This window comes from Panthera leo, chromosome A3, assembly GCF_018350215.1.
Source record: "Panthera leo isolate Ple1 chromosome A3, P.leo_Ple1_pat1.1, whole genome shotgun sequence".
Lineage (NCBI taxonomy): Eukaryota > Metazoa > Chordata > Mammalia > Carnivora > Felidae > Panthera > Panthera leo.
In genome coordinates this window covers 65,806,666-65,832,587 of record NC_056681.1, presented here as the reverse complement: position 1 = coordinate 65,832,587, position 25,922 = coordinate 65,806,666, and the positions used below count along the sequence as shown (strand labels likewise).

The window sequence follows — 25,922 nt, the reverse complement described above, 5'->3', positions numbered from 1 at the left end:
TCCTGCCTGGGTGGTCATGGAAGTGAAGGAATTAATTTCATTTTCACAGAGGCCACAGAGAAGCCAAGCAGTTCCCATTGGGGCCACAGAGGTCAAAGGAATATGCTGGAATGGCCGGTGCTAGGACTGATGGTTGTAAGCAGAGGCTGCTGCCGGCTGTCTCCCCAGCCCTGCATGGAGACAGCTGCCTATTCATAAACAGGTCATGATTTAGAAAAGTAAAATCTGAACTCGAGAACGTATCACATACGGTCTCGGTCTGAGGCGGTCTTTGCCCTTCCCATCCTACCTAGGAAGGTCCCGCTGGAGCCCTGCCACCTCCAAATGGAGGTCCTTCCTGACCCTTCGTGCAGCTGTCACGCTGCTTCAGTCTTCTGAAAGCAGGGCCGTGACTTCTGTCCTTGGGGACTCCCTAGGATATGAGAAAGGGCCCAGAGGCAGACAGAAAAATATGTGGGAAATATGGACAATGCAACATGGCGCCCGGTCTTGAGCCGTTCCTAAGTGTTAATGTTGCTCTGTTCTTCCTGTCGGCTGGCCTCCGTTGCCTCACAGAGATCAGCGCCAAGGTTCGTGGTCTGTAAACTGTTTAACAGATTCTTTGCTTTACGTCGGTGTAGCCCATGATAAGTCCCCACGGAACAAGAGTCACCGGCAGTGGTAGGATCAGAACACTTTAATAAGATATCAGTGTCAAAATACATTTCTTTATAAAGTTAAGCTCCCCTATAGTAATAATGTTGTCAGTAGGAGTTTGACAATACAATAATGTTCATGAACTCGTTACGTTGACAGGTAAGGTTACTATGAAGCTTGGAATATTTTTCAGAGTGTTTTAGTAAAACTGCAAGGGTAAAAATGCCCTTAATGCTGAGGCAACACACACAGGAAATCAAACACCAAACACCAGCGTTTACGCGTCAGTAACCCTTCAAGTTCTGCCGCCGTGCGTGGGGCAAAGCGGTGGTGCTAAAGTGTGATTTGGTCAATGCAGCGACCGGGTCATTCTTCTTAGAGATTTCTTTTGAAATTGTTTTTTTTGTTGTGTTTTTGGCAATATGTCCCTCCAGCTTTACCAAATTCTTCACCTGCTGTGCTTTGTGTGTGTTTCTAGAAACTTCCTTGTTGTATCCAGGACAGAAAAGCTCCATGTGATTGGTATTTAAAAACCAAAAAGGTATCGTCCTTCTTACCCAGTGAGTTACAAAGTGCTCTGAGAACACTTGATTTTCAGTGCTTCCTACCTAAATAAGTCACTTCAGGTGACAGACAGAACTTGGGGAAGGCCTGAGGCTAGGGGCCACCCAGGAAGTCTGCCTGCTGTTCCTCGCTGGGCCACCTAACGGCAGGCTGAGGAAGGGGTGCGTGGCCGGTCAGGACCAGCTGTGCCCCCTTCCCATATCCTCTCTCAGGCCAGCAACATGTGCTCCCGGCTGGTAAGCTGGGAGCACCATGGCTGGATCACGACCCCCATTTCTGAATCCTGTCTTTCATGAACTCCCACCGAAACCGTCTCGTGGTAATTCTGGAAATATCCAAATGTGCCATGTGAAAGACCTTTTGGGTCCCATAGCTCAGTGCACTTGAAGGGCTGGCAACAAAATCTGAAGAAAAATTAAAGCACTTCCCCTCCCTTAGATTTGCCCCACCCTCACCCCCACCCCATGACATGCCATCAGACCCTCTTGGCAGCAATAATAATATACATACATACATACATACATAATACATATAGAACACGAGAAGACAGCTCACAGTGCTCCCACACTTTATGATTCCACGTCTTGGATTGTCTGTCATGCCCAGGGCATATCCCCGAAGCAAAAAGCCACCAGCAAGAGGCCTTGAGCAGTGCTGGTACAGGCCCGTGGGAGTTCTGTACAATCTGCAGTGTCAGCAACACCAGGGGAGAGAAAATGGACAGCTTCAAAAAGATCTTAAAGTGATTTCGTGAGCAGGATTCCATTTCCAAGTTTTTAGATATTACAAAGTACCCATATATATGATAAACACTTAACCCAGATATAACTTTTCTTTTTAAAGAACTCTTATATTTTTGAATAATAATTACCAAACAAATCCACTGAATGCGGGAGAAAAACCACACTGGGGGAAAAGCCACACTACACAACCTTCACAGTTAACCCCATATGCTGAGCCCACCCTTTGCGTTTTCCTTTTCCCCAATGGTTGTGTCAAAATTAGAGCCGAGAGTCAGCTTAAGAAAAGAAGAAAAGATGGAAATTTATTATATGGTGATTAGTTTTAAAAAAGAAAGAAGGGCTTTGAGAGGGAAGAGGCCATGAAAATCAAGCTTGGAAAGCAAAATTATTTTGTTTCTCTTTGGCAACAACAAGAAGACCTTTTTAGTTAAATGAAGCCAAAGCTTTCCCTACAAGAGAACAAATGTACACAAAACTCGTTAGTATGGATATCGTGTGTGTGAGAGAGACAGAGGGACCCATGAATAATATAAATTAGAAGTAATCAAAGTCGGGGGAAGAAAAATCTTACAAAATTTAAGAACGTTTCATTGACAGAATAAAACAGCAGGTAAAACAACTGTGCATCTTAAAAATACACTAAAGTGAGCATCTTTAGAAAAAGGCCACCACGTGGGGACGTGGGCGAGTTCACCAGGTAGGTACATCTTGTAAAAAGTGTGTTGGTGTTAGAAATACCTAGTTGCAAAAACAGACGTAGAGAGTGAAGCTGGTGGGGCGGCGCGGGCAGGGGGGGCGGGGGGCCTGCCCAGTGGAGGGCCCTGGCTCAGGTGGCCTGGTCCAGGGCTCTGAGGAGGTCCCCTCCTTGCAGGAGCGTGGAGCTTCCTGGCACAGGAACATTCACCTCACAGTCATATCTGGTCAATTCGGGCAGCAGGTAGGGCTCAAAGGAGGGCCCAAGCAGCCGACTCGCCATGCCTGAAAGAATGAGAGTTTTAAAAACATGGTACCAAATGTGCCAAAAGGGTCTCTTCCATAAGAGGGGTTCTGGCGTGTTTCCCCCAAACAGTACCCTTTTCGTGATGGTATCTATGTTTTGTAAATGGCAGCACACTCAGGCAGCCCAGGGAGGAAGACGGGCATCAGGTGCCTAACCCAGAGAACAAGGTCCAGGAGGGTGGCCCCCGCAGAGCTCTCTGGGCACGTCCTCCGCTCAGTTCCTGCCTGAAGGCAGAGCGGCACTCCTGCTATGGGAGTGAGCAGCAGGCAGTATGGTAACATGAAACCCTGAGCAAAAGACAGGGGTTCGGGGACTCGTAGGTCCAAAGGGCCCTGGATGTCCCTTCTAGAGCCCTGTGGGCACACGGCACCCAGCCCCTGCTGTAGTAAAAATCTGGAAAGGTCGCTGCCTTCCAGGGCGTCAGTCTCATTCTCGTGCCCTGCTGAGCTCTGTGGCCTTGTGAGATCCAGCTCCTGGCGCTCTCTGTCCCCCGTCAGACCCTAGCATGGTGGGTCCACTTCCTGAACGCACTCACCTGACACCTTGGGAGCTGACGGCAGGCTGTAGTCCTGGTACTGGGGTGCGTAGCACTGTGGGGGGAACCCACTCTTGGTGTTCTCCCTGGGGCTCATGGCAGACGGCGGCGGTGGCAGATGTCTCAGAGGCTGTCCCGCACCCCTCATGGGAAGTTGGGTGAACTCATCTGAAAGACCAATGCCGGCGAGTGAGGGCAGTGCCGGGCTGAGGGAAGGGAGAGGCTGTCAGCCCCCAGCATCCCCCTTCCTTCACAAAAGGTGCTCGGAACTAGAGCCAGCTCCTGGGGCAGCAGAGCCCAGAGCTTTCTGACTGTATCGGCTGAGCCAGAGTGGAAAGGGGGTGCTGGGTGTGTGGAAGGCAGGGCAGAGGACACCACCCTGTTCTACCACGGCTCAGAGGTGCAGGCGGTGAGACGGTGGGGGATCCCGGGTGGGCCCCTGCAAACACTGTCCCCCCAGGAGGCCTGGGCCTGCTGCTTACCACTGGGGGGGCTTGCGCTCAGCAACTTGTCGGGCACCAAAGGGCAGTTCACGCTGCCCCTGAGGCTCTTCATCCTTTTCCACATCTGATGTGAAGTGCTGCTGCCTGATGGGTCCCCCTGGATCTAGAGGGGAGAAGGCCAGATACCTGGTCCTCAAACTGAGTCGGGGGTGGGCTGCTCTCTATGCAAGGCTGTATCCCTCCCTGCTGCCTGTCATAGGCTCTCTGAGCCCTCACAGCCATCGTGAGAGTTTCTGCCCGGGCCGGACCTCTGCTCTCGGGCTGTTTCCACCCCCAGCCAGCGTCCCTAGGCCACACCAGGCAGATGGCTCACCCCGCTCAGGTCCTGGAAGGCCTGCTCCTCATATTCTCGCTGTCGCTTCAGCTTCAGCTTGTTGGACAGGGCTACCATGGCCGGGCTCATCACATCCGGGCCCTGGGGCCCAAAGCCTTTTGCAGACCTGCCAAGCCCGAGAGAGTGAGCTGTGAAGAAGTAGGGAGCCCCATACCCCCCAGGGCCTTCCCCCTGCTCCAGGGGACCTCCCAGAACCATTAGTTGACCGTGCTGGCTCTAAGACCCAAAGGGCAGAGTCCCAGAGGAGGGGCAGGAGCTTGAGATACCGATGGCTCAGATCACCTGTACCTCCCTCCACATCTGCCTGCTGGCCGAGCTGTACCCAGACAGCCTTTAGGCCTGACCTCATTCCATCTGTCTTTAAGACCACTGTCTCCTGCCCTGTCTCTCCCCTGTACCACTGCCCGGAACCATTCCCCACTGAGGACCAGTGATGGGCAAGTGCCCCAGGGAAGCATAACCAGTAGGTCCTGGGAGCTAGAAGTCACATCCCAACCATGTGACTCCGCCCAGTGAGCACCCTGCTGGTTGGCATGAGGCTTATTGGGGAGATTTAAAGGAGCCCTAAGATGTTGCTGCACTAGGACCTTGGGAAGCCAAAAGGCAGGGCGAATCAAGGGCATCTTTTTGCTTTTCTCAATCAGGGTTCTAGGAGAGAACTAAGAAAATAGTCACTCAAATCATTCTTTGCATTCTGTGGCTCAGCTGATGAATCCTGGTCTGAAGAGAGAGACGGTGGGGCTCAAGGCCCTCAACACCCCCCTTCTCTTCCTTCTCTGGGCCTCAGTCCCCTCTTGGGTCTCCAGCCCTGATAGAAATATGTCCTGCTTGAGGACTCACATACCTTGGGGTGATTCCCTCAACGCATCCAGACTCTGAGTACAGAGAAGGCTGTGGTGGGGGAGAAGGGGAGGAGGCAGGGAGCCTTTCTGGGGCCCCAGAGATTACAGTGGGAGTCTGCTGCTTCAGCCAAGGGGCTCTGCCACTTACTTTTTCTTGAAGACGGAGAGATGGGGCGAGTTGACGGGGGGCCCCAACGGTGATGGCCCCAAGGACTCCGTGTGCTGATCCACAACAGGCCACTTCGTGGGCCCAAAATGTAATGGCGGATCAGGGGGCCACTGTGTGCTGCTGGACCTGCCTCCCAGGGAGGAGAGAGGGGTGCCGGCTTGGCCACAGCACGCGGGCAGGGACACTTTACTGCCGCCATCAAAGAAGATGGAGGACAGGGGCCGGTGCTCAGGCTCTATCTTCTTGCTTCCCAGCTGCTGTTGATACTTGTCCAGGAGGAAAGGGCTGTGGGAGGCCACAGGTGCCAGCGGCTGGAAGATGTTCGTCATGGTGCTGAAGCAGTGCTGGGGAGTCGACTGGGGCTTCTCCTGCAGAAGCCTCTCCTCGGGGCAGATGGGACTGAGCTGGAAGTCTTCCCCGTCCATGGGGATGTAGGGGGCCAGGGTCTCCAAGTCCAGCTCACTGAAGTCCGTCTGGGGGCAGGGCAGCGGGAGAGGAGCGGTGAGGCTGGTGCCTCCTGAGAACGCTGGTCCAGCCGCTGTCTGCCCCTCACAGCCCTGCCCCTGTCCCCCATCTCTCATGCCCCTCCCGGCGTCCCTCCCTTGCTTCAGCACTTCTGGCCGTTGCCCACCAAAAGGAAACCCAGGTTTGTCTACCCCATGTACGTGTCTCCCCGCACGTGATGCTAGCCTTTCCAGGGGTCCACCCCTCTTCAGCCTGTGCCCCACACTGCTGTCACTGCCTCACCCACCCCGAAATGCCCTCCTCTTTCCAGTCTACCTGTCCGACCCCCGCCCCCTTCTCTCCTGTGGCCCCAGTAAGACTTCTCTGCCTGTGGTGACTGCCCCTGGGGCCAGAGCATACACAGGGGCTCCTGGAAAGCCAGAAACAGCTTTATATGCCCCAGCACAAAGGACGTTTTACAGAATTGCGGGAGCTTGTGCGAGGCAGGGCAAAGAGACCAGCTGAGCAGCAAGGTGGGATTTGTTTTATAACTGGGACTGAGACAAAGGGGGATTAATAATTCTTCTTGGGGCTTTGTGAAATATCCACCCACCTCCTCCTTGTTTTTATAATGTTTCGAGAACAGTGGCCCTTCTGTAAGAAGTGCGTTCCTAAAAAGTTGTGCGTAAGTGAAAATTTGTCAGACGCCTGTCATTTTTAAATCCATTTCAAATAAAAATTGTTCTTACAGAATCCTAAGGTGAAGGTGTTTGTGAGGAGAGTAATTGCTCCTTATTGCTTCTAAACATCTCACAAATCTGGAGATGCTCTTTAAACATAGGGCCTCTTTAAAGAATGCAAGAGCTGGATTTGGCACACAAAGCAGAGGGCAGAGGGGGGAGAAGGGGCTACCCCCCGGCCCCATTTCCCAGTTAAGACCAGGGCCTTGGCCAAGTGTTCCCACTGGTCTCCGCCAAAAGGAACGGGGCTGCAAGAATGGGCGTGAGCCTTCACGGTCCACCTACCTGGGTGCTGCCCTGGTCCTTTGCCTCTGTATCTATGGTGAAGAGCTTCTCGATCACTTCAATCTTCAGATCATCATTCAGAGATGTGTAATAGTCTCCGGGGCTGCTGGGCTGGGGGCCAGGAAGGAGGGTGACCAAGTCAAGAGTAGGACACTGGTCTTCCCAGAAGTCCAAGGTGAAAGGAGAAATCTATTTCTGGACCCACAGAGTCAACGCCAATCCATGGAACAAGCATGTGTAGAGGGAACAATCCTTACAAGAAGGCTATGGCCAGGGGCCAGTGGTGGGGAGGGGAGTGCTCCAGAAACTGTACAGCTGTCTGCCTCGAGCAGGATGGTTACTGCCCTGCACAGGGAATGAGCCACAGGCTCCAAGCTGTGTGTAACTTAGCCCCCATCTTCAAGGATCTTATCACATAGATGGGGGGGGGGGTGCGGACAGATATTAATAGCAAACGGCTGGAACAGCCGGCAGGTAAGGGTTACCACTGCCCTAGGGGACTCTGGGATAGCTTGAGGGGCATGCGGGCAGTATTCTTGTCTGGGCGGTCTACTCGGCCATCCTGCAGCAGCCAGAAAGAGCAGCCCACCCTTTCAGTGTCCTCACCCCAAGACGGGGTGCTCACCGTGGAGCAGCTGCTGCTGCTGGTGGCACTTGGGGTGGCGCTCCCGGAGGCAGCCGCTTGGGGCACGGTGAAGGCGGGCAGGCTCCCGGCCTCACTCTGGGTGCTGTGGCTCCTCAGCTCTCTGGACCACGGCTGGCTCGGGGGCAGAAGGGCACTGCTGTAGGCTGAGGACTTCTCAAAGTTCTGGCTCCCTGTGGAGACAAGGGCCTGGCCGCTTAACCCCCACAAGCACTAGGCCCACCCCTGGGCAGAGAAAACCCAAAGGAAGCACAGAGCGTCCGAGGAGGCTCTGAAGGTGTACCTGGGGGCTCAGCCCTCCATGCTCTGAGGTCTGGCTGTGACCAAGAGGCCATTACTGGGTCTGTGAGTCAATGAACAGGCTCCCTTTGAAGCGAACACCTTCCGGGAGCATCTCATTTTCAGAGACCTCATGTCAGATCCTAGCACCCACTTCCTTGACAGGCGATTGGGAATGTTGAGGAGGAGGAGGTTGCAAAAGGACAAGTGGACAATTTGCCTCAGTTCTGCCACAAAATAAGGAAGCTGCAAGACCTCTTGTCCTGGGGCTGCTGCCCTTTATAGTTTCTGAGGTTGCAATCCTCACATGGCCTTCCAGAGCACTTCTGAAGGGGCCAAGACAGTTGTAGGGTGAGCACGGGGAGGTGCTGCTGGCCCTGGGGCAGCTGTGCAAGGCTGGGCGAGGAAGATGGGGGTCACGACCTGGGAGCATGGGGCTCCCCGGGTGCACACTTGGGGTGCCTCCAGCATGGGAGGGGGACCAGGGCTGAAAATTTTGCCTGGGGCCATAGGACAGGCATCTCCACTGGACTGGCATACATTTGTAAGAAATAGTGCATATGAGGGCTTCATGCTGGGCCAGAATCTTTTCTCCATCCACATTTCTGGAATTATTTCTGACACTATTTCAGCCTGGCCCTCCACCTAAACAGTCAATCTGTCCTTCAAGGCCCAGGTGGAGATTTATCCTCTATGAAAATGTACCAGTGGCCTCAGGGCATCTCTCCTGCTGCCCCCTCCCTCGTCTCAGACTCTCTGCTGCCTGGACCAGAAAATCAGTAGACGTCTCAGGAGGGAGTCCCCCATAACCCCGCCCCACTCGGCACTGCAAGGTCAGAAGCAGGACTGTCTTAGTGGCAAGAGCATGCGTTGTGTTTTGGGGCTCAGCACAGTCTGGCCACATTCACAAGACGCAGGGGTTAAGAAAAAGCTGAAGCCAGGGAAGCCTGCTACAGTCAGAACTGCCTCACCCAGAGAGGCTCAGCAGGCCCCTTTGAGCTAAGAAGCACCCACCGAAATCCAGGGCAATGATGGCATCCCCCGCAGTGGGGGCCAGCTGGGCCAGCTCCTCCGGCTCCTCCTTCAGCTTGGTGAACAGGTAGTCACTCTGCTCAGACACAGCCACCTCACTGCTGCTGTCAAAGATGCTACTCATGGCCGTCAGGTGCGGCTTGAACAGGGATTCCGTCTGGTCCATGGAGAACACCACGTCGTTCTTCTCAATCTCGCTGATGGGACGAGAGGTGTGTCAGACTTTCCGGATTTTCCAGCAAAATCCTTTTACACCCCCCGACTCGTGGAATACCAGGTAGCCAAGCCTTTCAGCCAAAAACATGGGTTCGGCCCCCATGCCAGCGCTTTCTAAGGAACCACACGATGACGTCTGGAGTCATGGCGGCAGCAATCCTGAAGAGTGCCCTCTGAGTATGGATGCATCTTGGATGCTTTTTATTATTGTGTGTGGGCTGCACTGTGTACGTAGGCTTGAGGGCTTTTGTTTTTCTACTCTAGCAGTGTGACCACCTCCAGCTCTCTTCCCAGACACTATGGAGTGAAGGTGTTACATCTTCTCCCGGAAAGAACGAGCAATCCTCTTTCCTTGTCCCCCATTTAGAAAATATTAAGTGACAACTATGCTTTCTGCCTCCCCACGTGGGTCAGAGGCATGACACAGAGGACAAGCAGGGAGAAAGATGCAGGAAAAAAAAAACACTGTGAAGGGGAAATGCCAGGTGTCCTATAATTCCTGAGGCAGCCATAGAAATCCTGTGGGTCATAAGGATCAGCACTGCAAAGAGCTTGCGGAAGTAGTGCCCAGGTTCTGGCAGGTCTGGGTTCCCCGGGCCTGCTGCCCTCAGTCCAGGGAGCACCGTGGCCCTCATAGGCTTACCTCAGGACATAGTTCACACACATGATGCACTGGGGCTGCAGGTTGCGAGGGTTGTAGATGACCGTCCCCTGGGTCTCCAGCCACACGTAGCCCCCATGCTTTGCAAGCATCCGGTACTGGCCACTCACCACCTGACCTTTGGTGCACACTGGGGGAGGAGAAACGGAGCCTGAGGTCAGGGAGGTTGGAAAGGGAGACCTCACAGGGAAGGCAGTCTGCAGGGAAACAGACAAGACTGGCCCCTAAGGCAGCAAGGACCTGCTTATGGCTTCTTTCCTCCTCCAGATTGTTCTAAATGCTCATGTAGCATTTGTTTACTGTATGAAAGCCCTGGGAAGGCGTCTCACATTCCCTACTCCGGAATTCTTCATCTGCTCCCAGTAAAAAGGAATCAATAAATCTCCTTAAATTAAAGTCTAATGTTAGAATTTCTGGTAGTTTTCCAACCTGGACATATACATTTTCATTCCTTGGGAATTCATTCTTCAGAATCCTAGCTCAGAACTCAAATCACAGAGAACTGGAAGAGGCACAGTGTAAGCATTAGAAAATCTTGCTTCATGGGGACTTTGGGAAAAGAACAATCCCCCTGAGATTTGGTTTCCTTATCTGCAAAATGAGGTACTGATAAAAATAATAGTAATGATGATAATCATTCTTAACTACCCGTATACGACAGCTATTCGTACTGGGCACGACGTCTGCCTGTCTGGCTTATCAGGTGCAGAAGTGTTGACTGAATATCCTGGACAAATGCTGTATAGGAAAAGCTACCTCTTCCCCAGGGCTGCAGGTAACGTTGTGAGGGACCCCACGGAGAAGACCCAGATTCTCTGTAAACGCAGAGAATTGCCCCCCGTTCTCTGGGTACACTCACAGGCCACCTCCCCATTCACCAGCCCTGTGTGGTGGAGGAAGGCAGCGTGGTTCACGCTAACGCCACTTGTGGTCTTTTACATTAATGTTTTTCTAGGCACAGTTACCGTCTTCAAAAATTGAACAAGCACCACCTCCAGGGTGCAGGAAATACTAACTTACGGGTGTGCAGTGCTTTGCAGCAGTCAAACCCATCTCAAGATGAACGCACTGCTGCAAAGCAACTAGAAATACCTGCACGTAAGTGATCAATGAGGATGAGTGTTATCAGCAGCTCATGTGACACATGGTGACACCATGAAGTGTCTCCTGTGATTCCTGTTTTACATCTGAAGAAACGGAGGCTTCGAACTATTGAGTGACTTACTGAAAGGTCCCCTCGGTGGAAACAGTAGACAGGATCACAGCCTAAATTAAAGACTCCTAATCTAGGCTTTTGTGGTTCGGTTTTCATTTTTAAAATCAACTGGAGTGAGGTTTAATTTACCTTCAATAGAAAATGCACCTGCTTTAAGCACACAGTTCAGTGAGTTTGGACTAACGTACACACTCTTGCAGCTATCACCCCACAATCAAAGGTAAATGCCCTTCCCGTCACCCCTCCCCCACACCACCAAATTCTTTATGCCTCCTGATGGTTAATCCCCATCGCCACCCCTGGTCCCAGGCCACCCCTGATCTATTTTCTGTCACTGCATGTTGCTCTTCTCTCCATCTGCATGTAAGTGGAGCCATACAAGAGTGTGTACTCATTTGTGTCTGGCTTCTTGTCACTCAGCATGTTTTCCAGATTCCTCATGGTGCTGCAGGTATTCATGGTTTGTTCCTTTTTATAGCTGAGTAGTATTCCATTGTATGGAGGTACCATAATTGGTTTATCCATTCACCTGTAGATGGATGTGTAAGTTGTTTTCAGTTTCTTTGCTTATTACCAATAAAGCTGCTATAAACATTTGTGTACAGATCTTGGTACGGACACGCATTGTGGGTGCAGCTAGGAGTGCAATGGCCAGATCACACGCTAAGAACACACTTCCCTTATAAGAAGCGGCCACGTTACTTTCCAAAGTGGTGTATCAGCCTCGTCTAATCTTTTTAACAAAATCCTGGGCCGTAGAGAGGACAGATACGATCTTCTTTTAACAGGAAGAAACTAAAGCCGGGGGGATGGTGACCTGCTTGACATGATGCAGGACAACAGTGACACAGTCTGGGCTGGACAACAGCACTCCAGGCACCACGCTCTCTTCCTATATCCCCCAAGCCGCCATTCACTGGGAAGACTTGATTTGCTATTGCTGTGGTCTGAAATCATCAGGGACTCCTTGGCCAAAGAAATCACTTCCTCCCTGATGTCCCTTTATGTGCCCTGCTGAGGATCCCTTGCTGCAAAGAAACGATTCTTGCACAATTTCAAGTGCCTGGAGTTAACTTATTTAGTGGGATCTTAATGCAGACAAAGTTCAGGGCTCTTACTCTTTTTGATTAAACAGTACAGTGAGCAAAGGTCTTAACTACATTTCTAGTGATTGCAGGCGAGGGCCTGCTCTGTCAGTAGAATATAATTACGCCTGCTTTCTAACCATCTGCTCATTAATGCCAGCCTTGGTGAGGGGCCTGCTCCCTGGTAGATAGGCCTTTTATGGCCTTTAATCTTGTTTTCCTAAGAGCACATAATGTCCTCACACAACAAAGAGAAACCGACCCCCCCACCTTCCCGCCTAGCTCTTCCCACCCCTACCTCCAAGAGTAACAATGTATAAATTACTAATCCATTTGGAAATGATGGCTTTCAATTATCTAAATCTGGTTTGGGGACAGAGCTTCCCCAGTAATTTCAATGGTAAACTTTCACAGGCTAAAACACACATAGATGCGGAAACTCAGGATGCTGGTGTATAAACCTGGACCAGCCTCAAAGTTGGGCCTCCAATTATTCCACAGCATTGGTGTGAATCTGTGCTACAACTTTATTTGCACAAACCCAATCTCTCTCTCTCTCTCTCTCTCTCTCTCTCTCTCTCTCTCTCTCACACACACACACACACACACACACACACACAGAAATAGATGCTTCCGTTTTAGCTGGCATTAACACGATTTCCAACCCATGCAGATTTCCCTTTGTTGGATTTGGGTTTGCTGGCTGGGTACAAGGCCTCTGAGCTCAGAGCAGCTTCACTTGGCTTCATCAGGAGAAGAAGGGAGCCTGTGATTTCTATTTGGGTCATGAATTACCTTTAAGTGTGCCTAATGCTTAAATATACAGATTCAATAAAAAGCACCATATTTTCCCTGGAGTCAGCAGGAAACTGATATGACAAATTTTTACCCCAGCTCTGTTTTAAGGATCCAGGATTTTCTAAGAAGAAAGAAAAAATCTTTTTTATATGCCTTGTGAGAAGTCATCATTTTTGTTCCCTTTGATAGTAGTGACCTCCACTTTCCCACCCCAGAAGACAAAGTACAATACTGTCCTCCAGGAATTCCCAGAACCTTCTAGTACCTTCTAGTCTACTTGTAGAACCCTAATTTGACTTCACCCTTGGCTCATTAAAAAAAAAAGCTGGACTTTTCCCCAATTTTACGTCTAAAGGAGCAAAGGCCCAGAAAGCCAGGCCCTGGGCCAGAGCTGGGCCAGAGCCCAGGTCCCTGAGTCGCATTGTTGGGATAACTTTGGGAGCAAGAACCATCATGTAACAGAAAAGCATGGGGAATCCTACCACGAAGGCTAGAACCACATCCTACAATTTCAAAGCTGGGGGAGGCTAGGGCTGGGTCACATCCATGGGCACCCATCTCTGGGTCTCTAAGTGGGACTGAATCTAGGTTGGTTTTTTTGCCAGAGAGCAGAGTGATAAACTTCTCTGAGATATCCTCAGGGGCCCTTCTGCACTGTCAGCTCAAACCCCAAAGCCATGAGGAATAAACAGAGAGACCAATTAGAAAGAGAAGATCCCACTCCATAAGAGAATATTAACTGTGCTCACGTACAGCTTATAGGGGTTGCTAATCTGTTAGCTGCTCTGAACTCAGCTGGCCTAGCCTTAGGACAGAGAATGGATTTAAGAACAATGGACACACAGCAGCACCGCCATTTTCTTCACTGCTGCCCCAAGCCACAGCTAATCCTGGAGGCCCAAGAGCAGCAGGGCCCCAGGGAATCTTGTTAGACTTACCCATTTTTAATCCTCCTATGATCCTCTCAGCACCTTGGTCTGCACCACTATCACCACTTATTTTGAAGCATTCTTTCCCAAATATGTGTTTTGCCCTTGGGTTTATCACTCAGTGCCTGCATTTTGCCAAACACTGTGCTAGATATTGAGGCTAAAGGTAAGAGCCACCTTGCTCCCACAGAGCCCACAACCCTCCTTTTCCTTCAGAAATGAGATCCCTTAAGTCGGGCAGTAATCCCATAAATTTCTCTGTCCCCCAGTGGGCCAATATAGGGTTATAGGCCCAGAGTCCTTGCATGTTGACGGGCTGTATGGATTTAAGGAAGTTGTCTTGGATCACCTGCAAATAGGATGTCTGAATTAGGAAAATGGCTAAGTGAATGCATTAGAGTTGCCCTGTCCCATACGGTAGCTACTAGCCAGGTGTGGCTATTTAAATTTAATTAAATTAAACAAAAAATTCAGTTCCTCAGGTGTACTAGACATTTCATATGGACTATGCAGGTATAGAACAGTTCCACTGCAGAAAGTTCTATTGGACAGTCCTGTTCCAGAATCTCTTTTAGAATTCAGGTTTTCGTTCAAGGGGCAAAGCACAGTGTCCATATGCCATCACTAGTATGCCTGGGATAGCCTCCAACTGACTTCTCTGATCCAGCAAGATCTCTTGGGAGAACCACAGCCTACCTCAACACATCTTTTGAGTTGTGCCCTATGACTTTCACCCATGTAGCCCCATCCTCCCCCATCCTTCAAGGTGCAACTCAAGTGCTCTGTCCTCTCCTTTTCCTGAACTCTCCCAGGCCTCCTCTTCTCAGGATGTGTGGACTTCCTTCAATAGCATACAACCCAGTTGACTGTGTGTTGTCTCGTACTGCTCTCTACAGAGCTGTCCCACAGGGTTGTACAGACTGCTGACTGCATGTGGGTGTTGGGTGGAGGTGGCCCGTGGGGACTGAGATTCAGCCTGCCTTCCACTCGCCAAGCTGTGTGCCTTGGCATGGGTGTGTCCCCCCCCGAGGAAGGGTGTGTGCCCTCTTCCTAATTTGTGTGAAGTTGTCATCTGGGCTGGTGGCAGCCTCAGTTTCTGACCATCCTGAGGGCACAGGGCTCGTCTGCCACAGAAGATGTGACGTCTGTGAAGGAGGTAAGCAGGTCTTATCTCACTGGTCACACCTCACTCAAGGCCATATTCCATAGATACAAGGGAGCCACATAAGGCACTCTAGGAACTTACGGTTCTGGTGACTTTTGGTCATGTTCTCTGAGTCCAGGGCATGGTAGAACTCGTAGGCTGAGCGGCCGAGCAGCTCCTCAGGGTGGTAACCAATCAGTTCTGTGATTCTGAATTAAAAAAAAAAAAAAAAATCACGTGGGAAGAGACACTGCATGAATGTGGGCGGGGGCTCAAGGAGCTAAATCCAGAAGGTAAATCAAATGCACGCATTCTGATGAAAACACTCCAGGCTTCCTGGTCACACCATTCATCCAAGTTAAAAAACAAAACAAAACATGTGGTCAACCTGCAACTGTGGCTCCACCCAACCTCCGCTTTTCCTGCCCTTCCCGGACTCATGTTTGGAGGGTCAGGATTCCTATCCCCCAGCCCCAATATACACGTACACCTAGTCTCCAACAACCACTGGACGGGGCTCTCCCACCCTCCACCTCCCGATTTCTGCAGGCGAGGGAGCAGAGATCCAGGGAGAGCAGACAATTTGCTTGATGCCCACACAAGCATCCAGGGACAGACCAAGAATGAAAACCAGGGATCCGATCGCCAGCTCAAGCTTATGCTAGTACAGGGTGATATAAACACAAGTGAAGACGATGTGGTGTCAAGTTGGGAAAAAGCACAGAGTCGGCCTTCGTCTGTGTGTTAAGTCGTGACTGAGGAGGAGAGTGGGCAGGAGATCCCCGTGTGTGTCTGATATTCACTTCTCTGAGTGCTTTTCCTTAGGCCCTGCCTGGTGACTTCGGGTACCTCTTGGACATCAGGCTTGTCTTCCATGGAACTTTAACCTGCCCCTGCCTACTTCAAGGGAAGGGGGCAGGTGGGAAGTGCTGAGGGGAAGAAATATAAAAGTAAGGTGGTGGAAAAGTGTCTCCTCATTATACTCTGATAAAGGGGCAGCTCTGAAATGACAGGGCTCGGCTGTCCCAAGCGTCCCTGTCTTCACCCTGTAAGGTGTCTGGGTTTGACGGAAAGTGGGCAGAGAGCAGACAAATGTGGAGAACTGTGAAGGGTCATGTAACACTCTTAGGACTCTTTGCTCTGTACCAGAACCATTGAAATCAAGAAGACCTGCCCAAGAACCACCAGATTAGCCGCTTTCCCACATCATATCTAAATATTATTTCTTGTCTTTCTTATCTCACAGCTTTCCTAATGGGCTCATTGTCTTGTTTACCTGGCCTACCACAAGTCAGAGTGGGGCTATGTTCTTATGATTATGAGCTCTATTTCAGAACGCATGACTTCTGAGTAAAGCCCTGTCATCGATCCATTTTGGGAATTAATAACAGAGGAGAAAGCACAAGCAGAGAGTAGACGCAAGGGCCCCCTGATTTCCTGTCCCTATTCTCTCCCCCCTCCAAAGGGCCTTTGCACATGTCTTCCAGAGCAAATCACCCTAAAATATTATTTCCATCTTGTCACTCCCCTATTTAAGCACTGACAGCTTTCTGTATTGTCAACCACTATCATCACCATGATCAAGAGTAAATATACTCTGCCTAACTTCAAAGACCCCCTGGAATCTGGTCCCCAACTTCCCCAGCAATTTGATTTTCAACTAACCTGCAGCGTGTCTTACATGCTGTGCCCTGGCAGATAGCTCTCCTCAAAGTGCCCCACACCCAGAAAACCCATTCTTGCTGCAGAGCCTTGACACTTTCTCCTTCCCCCTCTTCTCCAGGCCCTGATGACTGCAAAGCCAGCTCAAGGCCTGGCCCTCGCCACGGAGCCCTAATTCCCCCACTCCTCACCCATGTCTCCTTCTCATGGAGTCCTGCAGGTGGATATAACATCACAGAGAATTACCCACATCCTAGGCTGCCAACCCCTGAACTTAGGGACCACTTTCTCCTTTGGCCTTCCCTCCAATGGACACTTGATAAATACTTGAGTAACTGACCAGTGGATTGATTCTGTCTTAGGACCTAAAGTACAACAAGAGCCCTGTCTCCTCCAGCACTGCTAAGGGATCTGGGCAATAAAACTCGACTTTTTCTCCCAGAACATGAGTAACTTGTCTCAATGCATGTCAGTGAGTGCGCGCGCGCGCGCACACACACACACCCACACACAATTCTCAGCAGAACCCCTCGTGATATTCAATACATCCTGTCTTCATTCTGGAAGCTGTGGCTGGTGTGGTCAGAGAAGAGAAAAATTCTCTGCCTAGGTGAGACTTTGGGGTTAAACGCTTGGTCAGACAAGGAGCAGCCCAACGGGGCTGAGCAGCTTAGGCCTCAGCTGATTCAGCCCCAATGGAGACTTCTTCAGAAAGATTCTCAGCAGTTCACTTGTGCCAGCCAGCTGCTCTCCCACCAGGAGGATCTGTCCCCTCACTTGGCCAGGAGCAGAGAGGCCTTTAAACTCATCGGCAACAGACATGTTCCTTGGCAGCCTGATCCTGGGGGTGGTGCCCAACAGCACCTTAGCGAGGTGAAGCCTGGGGGAGAACACGGAGACAGCGGAACAGTGCTGGCCTTTTCTTCCTTCTCTACAACCAAATAACTTTCTTGTTGGATCCGGGGCTTTTGAGCGTAAGCCTGGGAATAGGAATTATACCAGTGGGCCCTGCTGACAGTGGACCAGCCATTAACAGGCTTGCCGGTTTGCCAGATAAATTGCTTCTGTTTCTGGACAGGGCTAGCATTTTCTAGAGACCCTCAAAAATGAGGCCATCCTGTAAAAGATAGGATACCACTCCCTGAAGAAATTAAATTTTCTTTCAAGATTAGAATCTTTAAAATGTTCAAAGTAAATGTTTATGATAATCAGCCTCATAATAAAACATTTAAAAAATCTAATTACTTTACCATGCATTCAAAGGCACACAATGGGCATATTTTGGAAGGAGACAAACAAACCTAGATTTCAGAATTGCCAGCTAACTTCCCAGGAGTGGCCTTCATTTATCTTGTCAACTAAAATAAATATTTAATGTCTCCTTCTTCATTCCTTTAAACAGACTACTATAAAAACTGGGAAATACACATACCCCAAACACAATTGAAGAACATTCGAGTTGTCAAACTTCACAAAGCCAGGAAACCCCAACTTCAAGCTAATGGTCATTCCCCTCCATCTGCAGGCACGCAGACGCCAGTGGGGAGGTTAATGAACCCAGCTTGTTTATAGGGTCATCTATGACAGCACAGAAGGGCCTTCGCTGCTAATTTCCCCGGGTCCCAGAGAAGCCTGTGGAGCTGGGCTGTGATAACGCTTTCATCTGCTCTCTCCATCAGGGGCAGGGAAAACTATTTTTTTTTCTTTCTTTCTAATTAAGGGCCCTGACTCACTGGAAAAAAAAAAATCAGTCTGGGGTCACCCATAAATTTAAAAAGTCAACTCAGTAGGGCTGTTCTGTTTTAGAGAAGAGGGAAATGTAAAAGGGCCTAATTTACCAGATTTCAGAAATGAGAAGAGTAGAGCTCACTCTTTAACAATAAAGTAGAAGAAACAGATCAAGGGTGAGGCACAGAGAGAGAGATAGACACAGATGGGCAGCCACAGGAGGCAGAGATAGAAGGCAGAAAGAAAACAGAAAATATAGAGGAAAAAAGGTCACTAGATTCTGAAGTGTTATGCCAAGTTAAGATGTGGGTCAGACCGCCTGGCTTTGGGATTCAGAATCAGATATGTCTTCATAATGTAAAATGACAGTTACTCATTGTCCTTCAACTGTTCTTTACCTGTAAATGCCCACAGGTTCTTTTCAACACGGATTACCTGTGCCTCTCTTGGCTACAGTATCCATGCCATTGCCTCAGTGGGCAGCGGAAACCCAGCAAAAGGCCTAAGATGGCTCGTTCCTCCTCCAGGTGACACCGCTAAGCACACGTGCACGCGGGACACGGCAGCAAGCTCCCTGACTCTAGACACCACTGCCTGGAGGCAAACAAGGTCTGGCCATGGCTTTTACCCCTGCTTCCTAGGCGGGTAAAGGGTTTGCTAAATCAATTCGTCATGTAAACAAGCTGTTTAGAGGGTATTTTAAACTATTCAAGAGGATAAAAGTTTTAAGGACTTTGTAAACCGCGTATTTGTTTTCCAAAGAATGCATGTGCTAATAAACCATACTTCTGTTGAAGTCTGTTTTCTTTCCTTCCACCCTTTCTGGCCGTGGCCTGTCTCCAGCAACAACCTGATTCACCTCAGTTTGGTTTCTATAATGGGCTTAGAAGCTTTGGAACTTCATTTCCTTAATAATAGCCAGACTGCTCACAGACTCAGATTTCAATGCCTTCTGTTTTAATATACTTTTACCCAGATTTTGTTTGCTTTAAACAGTAGTCCTTAAGCTTTGTGTTTTCCTCAAATATTATGTGGCCTTGTGAAATCTATACAAACAGCTCTGTAGTTAAGGGACAGTTTTCATCTGGTCGGTGTGATGTGCAATGGGTGTGGTGACTTTATACCTAGGAAGACCGCCCTAGCTCAGTCCCGGACTGACCCTGCTCTGAGTACCACCAAATGCCACAGCTGCCTTTGGTTACCTTGGGACCCCCAAGCAGTAAGAAGAAATCTGCCTTGAATTGTTGCAAGAGAGGAGCAGATCGTGTAGAAGAAATAATCTTTGAATTAGGACGTTGATTCAACTTCGAAATATATTGCAAAGAGAATTTGTAGAGCTGTCTCTTCTAGGGGAGTATCTCAAGCAGACCAGGCAGGATAATATATAAGCATTTCTCATATGTATGTTCAAACTCTGGCTGATTTCAGGACACTGTCATTTGGAGGAGACATAGATGTCAAGGAGAGCACTTAAAACTTCTTCTAATTCAAAGATTTAAAGAAAGTCACTACACCCTCTTCTATTAGATGTGAGCAGAAAGGCTAATAATGTGTAGGGCTGCAAAAATATTTAGAATACACTAGGTATGGTACTAAAAAGCTACATGTATTAATTTGAAAGGCCACTCTGAGTTTTCAAATGCCACCCACCCTCTAAAAAAAGTACAATAATTTATTAAGTGTATCTCATGATGCAATGAAAGCATATAATCTTTTACTACTAATTTGCCTAAAATTAATGTATTTTATTCTCAGATTTCAATACTCCTGCCTCCCAAGTATTTTGATGTGTATGTATTTCATGACTCATGGCTCTTTATAGTTTTCTTCACTGACATTCTCTTTATGATCCCCAATTCTTCTCTCACTACTATTATTTTTATTATTCCAGACTTTTTTTTAATGCTTATTTATTTTAGAGAGAGAGAGAGAGAGTGCATGAAAGAGCAAGGGAAGGACAGAGAAAGGGGACAGAGGATTCAAAGAGGGCTCTGTGCTGACAGCAGCCCTCCCATTGGGGGGCTTGAACTCACGAATCATGAGATCACGACCTGAGCCAAAGTCGAACGCTCAACCGACTGAGCCACCCAGGTGCCCCCCTCTTCTGTGTATAAAGAGAATTCGTCATAAATTTGACCCACAGAATTTGAAACACAGACATCTTAACTTACCCAATTATGCCTCATGTTGCCTTAATCCAATGGCAAAACAGGGTTGCCTTCAAATTCTTTAACTGTAGACTATACGATCCTCTTTGTTAATCTGAAATTTTCACTGTAACTCTGATACCGTATTCTCCCTATTGATATGGAGCCTACCCACAATCTGCTTTTATAATTTATTTCTCAGAGACAGGAACACTCACACACAAATCACGGTAGGATTATGTGAATTAGAGTTGGCCCTCTCCCTGGATGCCTGGCTCCCTTCGCAGTTACTCCCTGTCACCACTAGGTGGCACCTCCACATGAATTTAAGAACCACCCCATTTTAGAGTTAAACTATTTGTGAATAACCTCTATCTCCCTTTTCAGTGAACGGAATGCTCTATTTTGTGCCATCTACTGCAGTTCATTAAGTTGCTGGTGTCTCAATATCTAAACTCTTGGAGATCAGGAGCCATTTCTTTTACTTATTTGCTAGAATAGTCTCCAGCACAGGGCTAGATACACAGTACATGCTCAGTAAATAACAGCTGGCTCACTGGTTGCTCAGTATTTTAGGAAACGGAGTAGAACGGCTCTGTGGGAGTCCTAAATGGAGACAGATCATCGGTCATAGTGATAGTCAGGACATCCTTCCTTAACCTTGCCACCATGGTGCTCCCCTTGTCAGGAGCAGTCAACCACATATACGCAAATGTAACTGACATGACGTGTCACAGAATTTACTTTGTAAAATGTTTACTTTTTAGATGATTAATGCGAGACCTAATAACGGTCCTCTAACCCTTTATGATGAGGCACGGGACCAGCGCATTCTGAGCTGTTTTCCTTTATTCTGCTGTGGCTGCCTCAGAACCCCGTTGCCTGGATTCCATGGACTGTGGGAACCCGAAAGTTAAATGTGAGATTACAGCCTGATTTTCTCTCTTCTTTCTGCTTTATTTCTCTCCCCTCTCCCTTTATTTCTTCTCCAACACCCTTTTTTTTTTTTTTTTTTTTGATTATCATCAGTCTGTGGTTTCTATACACGGAAGAAAAAGTACTCAGCCCTCTTTAAAAAGTGATTTTGTGGATTCCAATTGCCTTATATTTTCATCAGATTCTTTCAGTTTTCCTTATGGTAAAGTAGTCCCCTGGGTGGGAAATTACAGCCCCTCAATGTAGTTAGATGTCATCAAATCTAGTGAATTCCTAGATTAAATGGGAAATGGAAAGCAGTCCCCCGCCCCATTAGCTATCATATGTAAGTGTTGGTTTTTGAAACATTGATCTCGGAAGGGTATTAAGGAGGCAGAGTGAGAGAGAGAGAGAGAGAGAGAGAGAGAGGAAGAGAGAGTGTGTGTCTGTGTACATGTGTGTTCATGTACACCTTTCCCCATTCTAATGAAAGAGCGAAAACAAAACAAGCTACCAAACCCAAAAAACTCCAGTTCTCATCAAAGCAATAGAGAAATAGCACTTAAGGATTAAGGACTTAAAATAGTCACTTTATAAACCGTCTAAGCCATGTCTGTGCCCTTGTTAACTAATCTGCTAATCGGTTAAACACAACTTCCGTGAGGCACAGCTTCTGTATACGTAAAGCACCTCTGTATTCATCCCTCCAGCCCACTGAACTCAGAGTTCGGGCCATGTAATTAGGTTTATTGAAAGGCAAGATTTTGCTGAAAATGCAATGTGTCCAGCAGAACTTAGAAGCACTATCACCCTCCACACTCTGAGTCACAAAGCCCTAAATCACAGGTTCCTTCAAGCCAGTATCGACTCTGCCTGTAAGCCCTGAGCCAGACTAAGCAGTCGGCACCAGGGATCTCTCTCTGCTCTGTGTCCGTTCCCTCCTCGACCACTGTTAGGCCAATTCCTGCTACGTGTGTCCCCTCTTCTTTTATCCAAAGCAAAGCTGCTTTCAGGAAATGACCTGAGACCCATTCAAATAAGGTAATGAAAGGAGGACAACCTCAGATTACTCTTTCCAGAGGATTTTTTTCTTCACTTTAACAAGGATCAAAGTCTTAAGCTTAAAAAAAATCCCTGTCTTCTATTAACTAGAGATGCTGAGTTATTTTCTTGGACTGTAGGGTTTTCCCAGAGCTTGTGGGGTCACATGAGGGATGGCTTCACTCACAGGGGCTACATGCAGCTTGCAGAGTCCCAGGCACGACAGCGGCTGCTCCGGGCTGTATGGCTAAGGCATCCAGAGCACAACCCCATCCTGGAGCCAGACATGTGGGCCACGCAGTGGGAATTCCCATGTCATCTGGAGAGTCTATGTTATAGATCTGTGTCTTCAGCCAAGAATGTTCCTTTGAATGCAAAGGCTTCATCTGACAGATGACCCCTTACACACAACATGGATTTCTCCAATGCCTGCCTTTGGGACAACCTTTATCTCCAATCTTCATCCCGATCACAATAATGACACTATTAACCACAGTAATCAACATCGACTGTGTCAGAGTTCTAGGACAAAAGTCTTCATATGTGCATTTTCTCCCTATGAGGTTAGAGTACTTCTTACTACTTAGAGAATTAGCTGCTGCCTGGGTCCTGGTGCCATGGTGGTCAGAACAGGGGGCCAGGAATGACTCAAGGACCCTTTCACAAAAGTCCTTTAATTGTGCCTCGAGTGGAGACCAATTCTAAGAAGGGACATATGCAATCTTAGGCACTCTTTCAACAACTTATAATAAAGAACAATTTAGCATGAGAATAATAGCCCACACTGAACATTTCCTATTGGACTTGAACCCGGGCCATCCCGCCAGAGCCAACACTGAAGCACGTCACTCTCCCATAGGAGAGCTGTCAGTGGGGCCTGGTTTGGGGGGTTAGAGTCTAGCTTAGCTTCCTTCATCAAAAAGTCTTTGAAATTAGCCTGGACTGTAGCTGGGATGGAGGTGACACAGAAGGAACAAAGGCTGAGGGAAGAGCTCATTAATGGAAGAGAACAGGTGGAAGGCTTGCAGCCATGGGGCAGTTTCAGACCCCAAAGCTCCTGGCTGCTCTCTGAATTGGGAGTGCTGATGGAGATCTCTAGACCCTGGTCTCCTGGGAATGAGACTCCTGGAAATTTGCTCAGGAGCCTGACACATATGTGGAGGACTATGTACACACTCAACAAGGACAACGGGGCCACAGAGCAGAATGGCTCTGCCTTTGGCCCCTGACATCGCATCAATGGGGAACCACCAAATAGGGTACCCAGAGCCCCTCAGCCGCACTGATGGGATGAAACAGTGACACACGCCCACAGACTTGTACCTGGAAATGCAACGTTCCCGCCCCAGACCCACACCTTTCCCACAGGCACAGCCACACATGCACGCCCATGCAGGTGAGACACAGCCCTGCCACGGCACACGCGCTCTGGGGCCCCCACCTGTCGTCACAGTAGGTGAACTTCATGTCCATGCTGTGGCGGCTCAGGAAGGTCTTGCTGTCCAGGGGGATGTCCATGTGGGATGGGTGCTGGATGGGTTCGCACATGATGATGAGGCAGGAGAGCAGGGGCTCCTTGAAGCTGCACAGACTACTGTGAGGGGGGCAGCTGTTGTACACCTTCACCTGGCCGGTGCAGTGCAAGACCTGGAGACCAGCCATGGGGGGATCAGCTGCGGGGCCAGTGGCACACACGGGGGTCGGGGTGGGGGACTCCAGCCCAGGCCTGCTGTTGTCCTACCTTCCAGGTGGCTGACTTGAGGTTGACGGTCCGGCCTCTGTTGGTGACGGTGCATTTCATCCTCATGAAGAAGTCCCGCTCTGTGGACATGTCTTTGCCTTTCTTCCCAAAACCAGAGCCTGGATGGGGGCGAGCAGAGGGACCCGGTTGACTTTTAGTTTCATGCTTATATTCAGAAGAGGGGCCCTGATGCAGTTTTTCTGGGCAATGTATTGTGCGTATTTCCCGAGAATCTGCTCCCGTAGCACCTGTGGCCTGCCATGAACGCTCAGTACCATATTGGCCCACGGACTAACGTTGTCTCATCTTCGGCTGGTCTCTCCAACTGGAGTAGAAGCTCCTGAAGGCTGTTCCACTGTTTTGTTTCCCACTGCACCTAGTACATAGTCAGTGCTCACTTCAGGGTTGCAAGGCAAGGAGTGACCAGTAGCCATGATCTTGGCATGCCTCTCCTGGGTCAGGCCCATGTCCCCTAGAAGGAATTCCAAGGGACGGTCTGGGCGAGACCCAGTCTCCTCAAAGGGATAAACCTCTCAGATTAGAAATGTCCCTCAGACACCCCCGTTTTTTCCTCATCCCTGGCCCTCAGTAATTTGATCCCTCCAGGGCCCTATTTTCAACCTGCGGTAGCTGCATTCAGGATACCAAGCCATCAGCTTTCTCCCTAAAGCGACATGTGTCAGGGCTCTGGTCCAAGCCTCCTGGGTTTAGTGAGCAAGTTCACTTTGAAGATTAACTCAACACGGATCATATCCTTTCTCAGCCAGAATTAAATAAATCGCCACGACAAACACCACAGCCTCCTTTCTGATAGTCTTCAGATGCCTGCCCACTCAGAACTTTTCCCACTTTCCACAGAACAGTGATGAATGTGGTGAGTGCCAGCTGAGTCCCCCTCATCAGTGCCTAAATTCTGCCTCCACCACCACCACCTCTTGGACCTTCCTAGGTGCACTCCTGCTCCCCTGCCCAGCATCACAGAACAATCCAGAGCCTTTTTTTCCCAAATAGTCACAGCCCTCCATAAACCTCTAGAGGGCCATGATATATCGGACTGATGTATCCTCAAAGGGCTGTATCAAATGAATTTTGGCATCTCTGAATCTATCTTAAACTTCCCTAGGAGCTGTTTAGCCCATGAAATAAGAGAACAAAAGTGAATCTCTTTTTTTTTTTTTTTTTTAAGAGAGAACATTCCTTCAACACGATTATAAAATCATCTCTCCCAAAACTTAATGATGGTCCCTACAATTTTCATTTTCATCAGTGGGGTCTACATATCATGAGATATTCTTCTATCCTGGGGCCTGGATCCACTATTAGGATCAGTTCAGGTGCTGTTGATAAGTGGACTGGAGGGACTCATTTGTGGCTGTGGCATAGGTTACTATTGTGGCCTCCTAACTTTGCTAACCTCTAGATTCTCCCCATTCTGCCATTTAATTAATCTTTCTAAACATAGCTCCAATCAGATTACCCCACCCCTGCTCAAAAACTTTCAAAAGCTCCCGTCTGTCTACAGGATAAAGTTCGAGGCCCTCTACCTGGCCTTCAAAGCCTTCCACAATCTGCCTCATGGCCTTATCTCCTTCTCGGTGTTCACACTAACCCTTTGCTTCTAGATTGTGAGTCCACGCAGGCCGGCACCTTCAATGAGGATTTGCTGATTCATACAGTTTGATCCCAAGTCCTTGACACATGGACCAAGCGACCTAAAGTTCTACTTAGATAAATAGAGTAGAATCATGCTATGAATCATGGTAGTTGCGAGCAGAAGGTCCCGCCTAGACTTTGCCTGGTCCAATACCATCAGTCTGAAAGGAGAGGCTCTGAGGAACAGAGCAATGGAGTGGCCTGGCTCAGGTCTCACGGTCAGACTGAGACTAGGTC

At 49.0% G+C, this 25,922-nt stretch overlaps 1 protein-coding gene across 1 annotated transcript in view; it reads right to left on the bottom strand.

Moving 5' to 3' along the window:
- Positions 1 to 661: 661 nt before the first annotated feature.
- The window catches only part of EPAS1 (endothelial PAS domain protein 1), an 84,057-nt gene continuing 58,796 nt past the window's right edge, over positions 662 to 25,922 (bottom strand). The window contains exons 5-16 of the mRNA XM_042932187.1: positions 24,033 to 24,151; positions 23,733 to 23,938; positions 14,901 to 15,007; positions 9,609 to 9,756; positions 8,732 to 8,946; positions 7,421 to 7,611; positions 6,796 to 6,906; positions 5,306 to 5,799; positions 4,295 to 4,421; positions 3,961 to 4,084; positions 3,479 to 3,646; positions 662 to 2,921 (exon numbers count right to left, since the gene is read on the bottom strand). Coding sequence (XP_042788121.1) covers positions 2,770 to 2,921; positions 3,479 to 3,646; positions 3,961 to 4,084; positions 4,295 to 4,421; positions 5,306 to 5,799; positions 6,796 to 6,906; positions 7,421 to 7,611; positions 8,732 to 8,946; positions 9,609 to 9,756; positions 14,901 to 15,007; positions 23,733 to 23,938; positions 24,033 to 24,151 — 2,162 coding nt within the window. The 3' untranslated portion in view covers positions 662 to 2,769. The remainder of the gene's footprint in view (positions 2,922 to 3,478; positions 3,647 to 3,960; positions 4,085 to 4,294; positions 4,422 to 5,305; positions 5,800 to 6,795; positions 6,907 to 7,420; positions 7,612 to 8,731; positions 8,947 to 9,608; positions 9,757 to 14,900; positions 15,008 to 23,732; positions 23,939 to 24,032; positions 24,152 to 25,922) is intronic.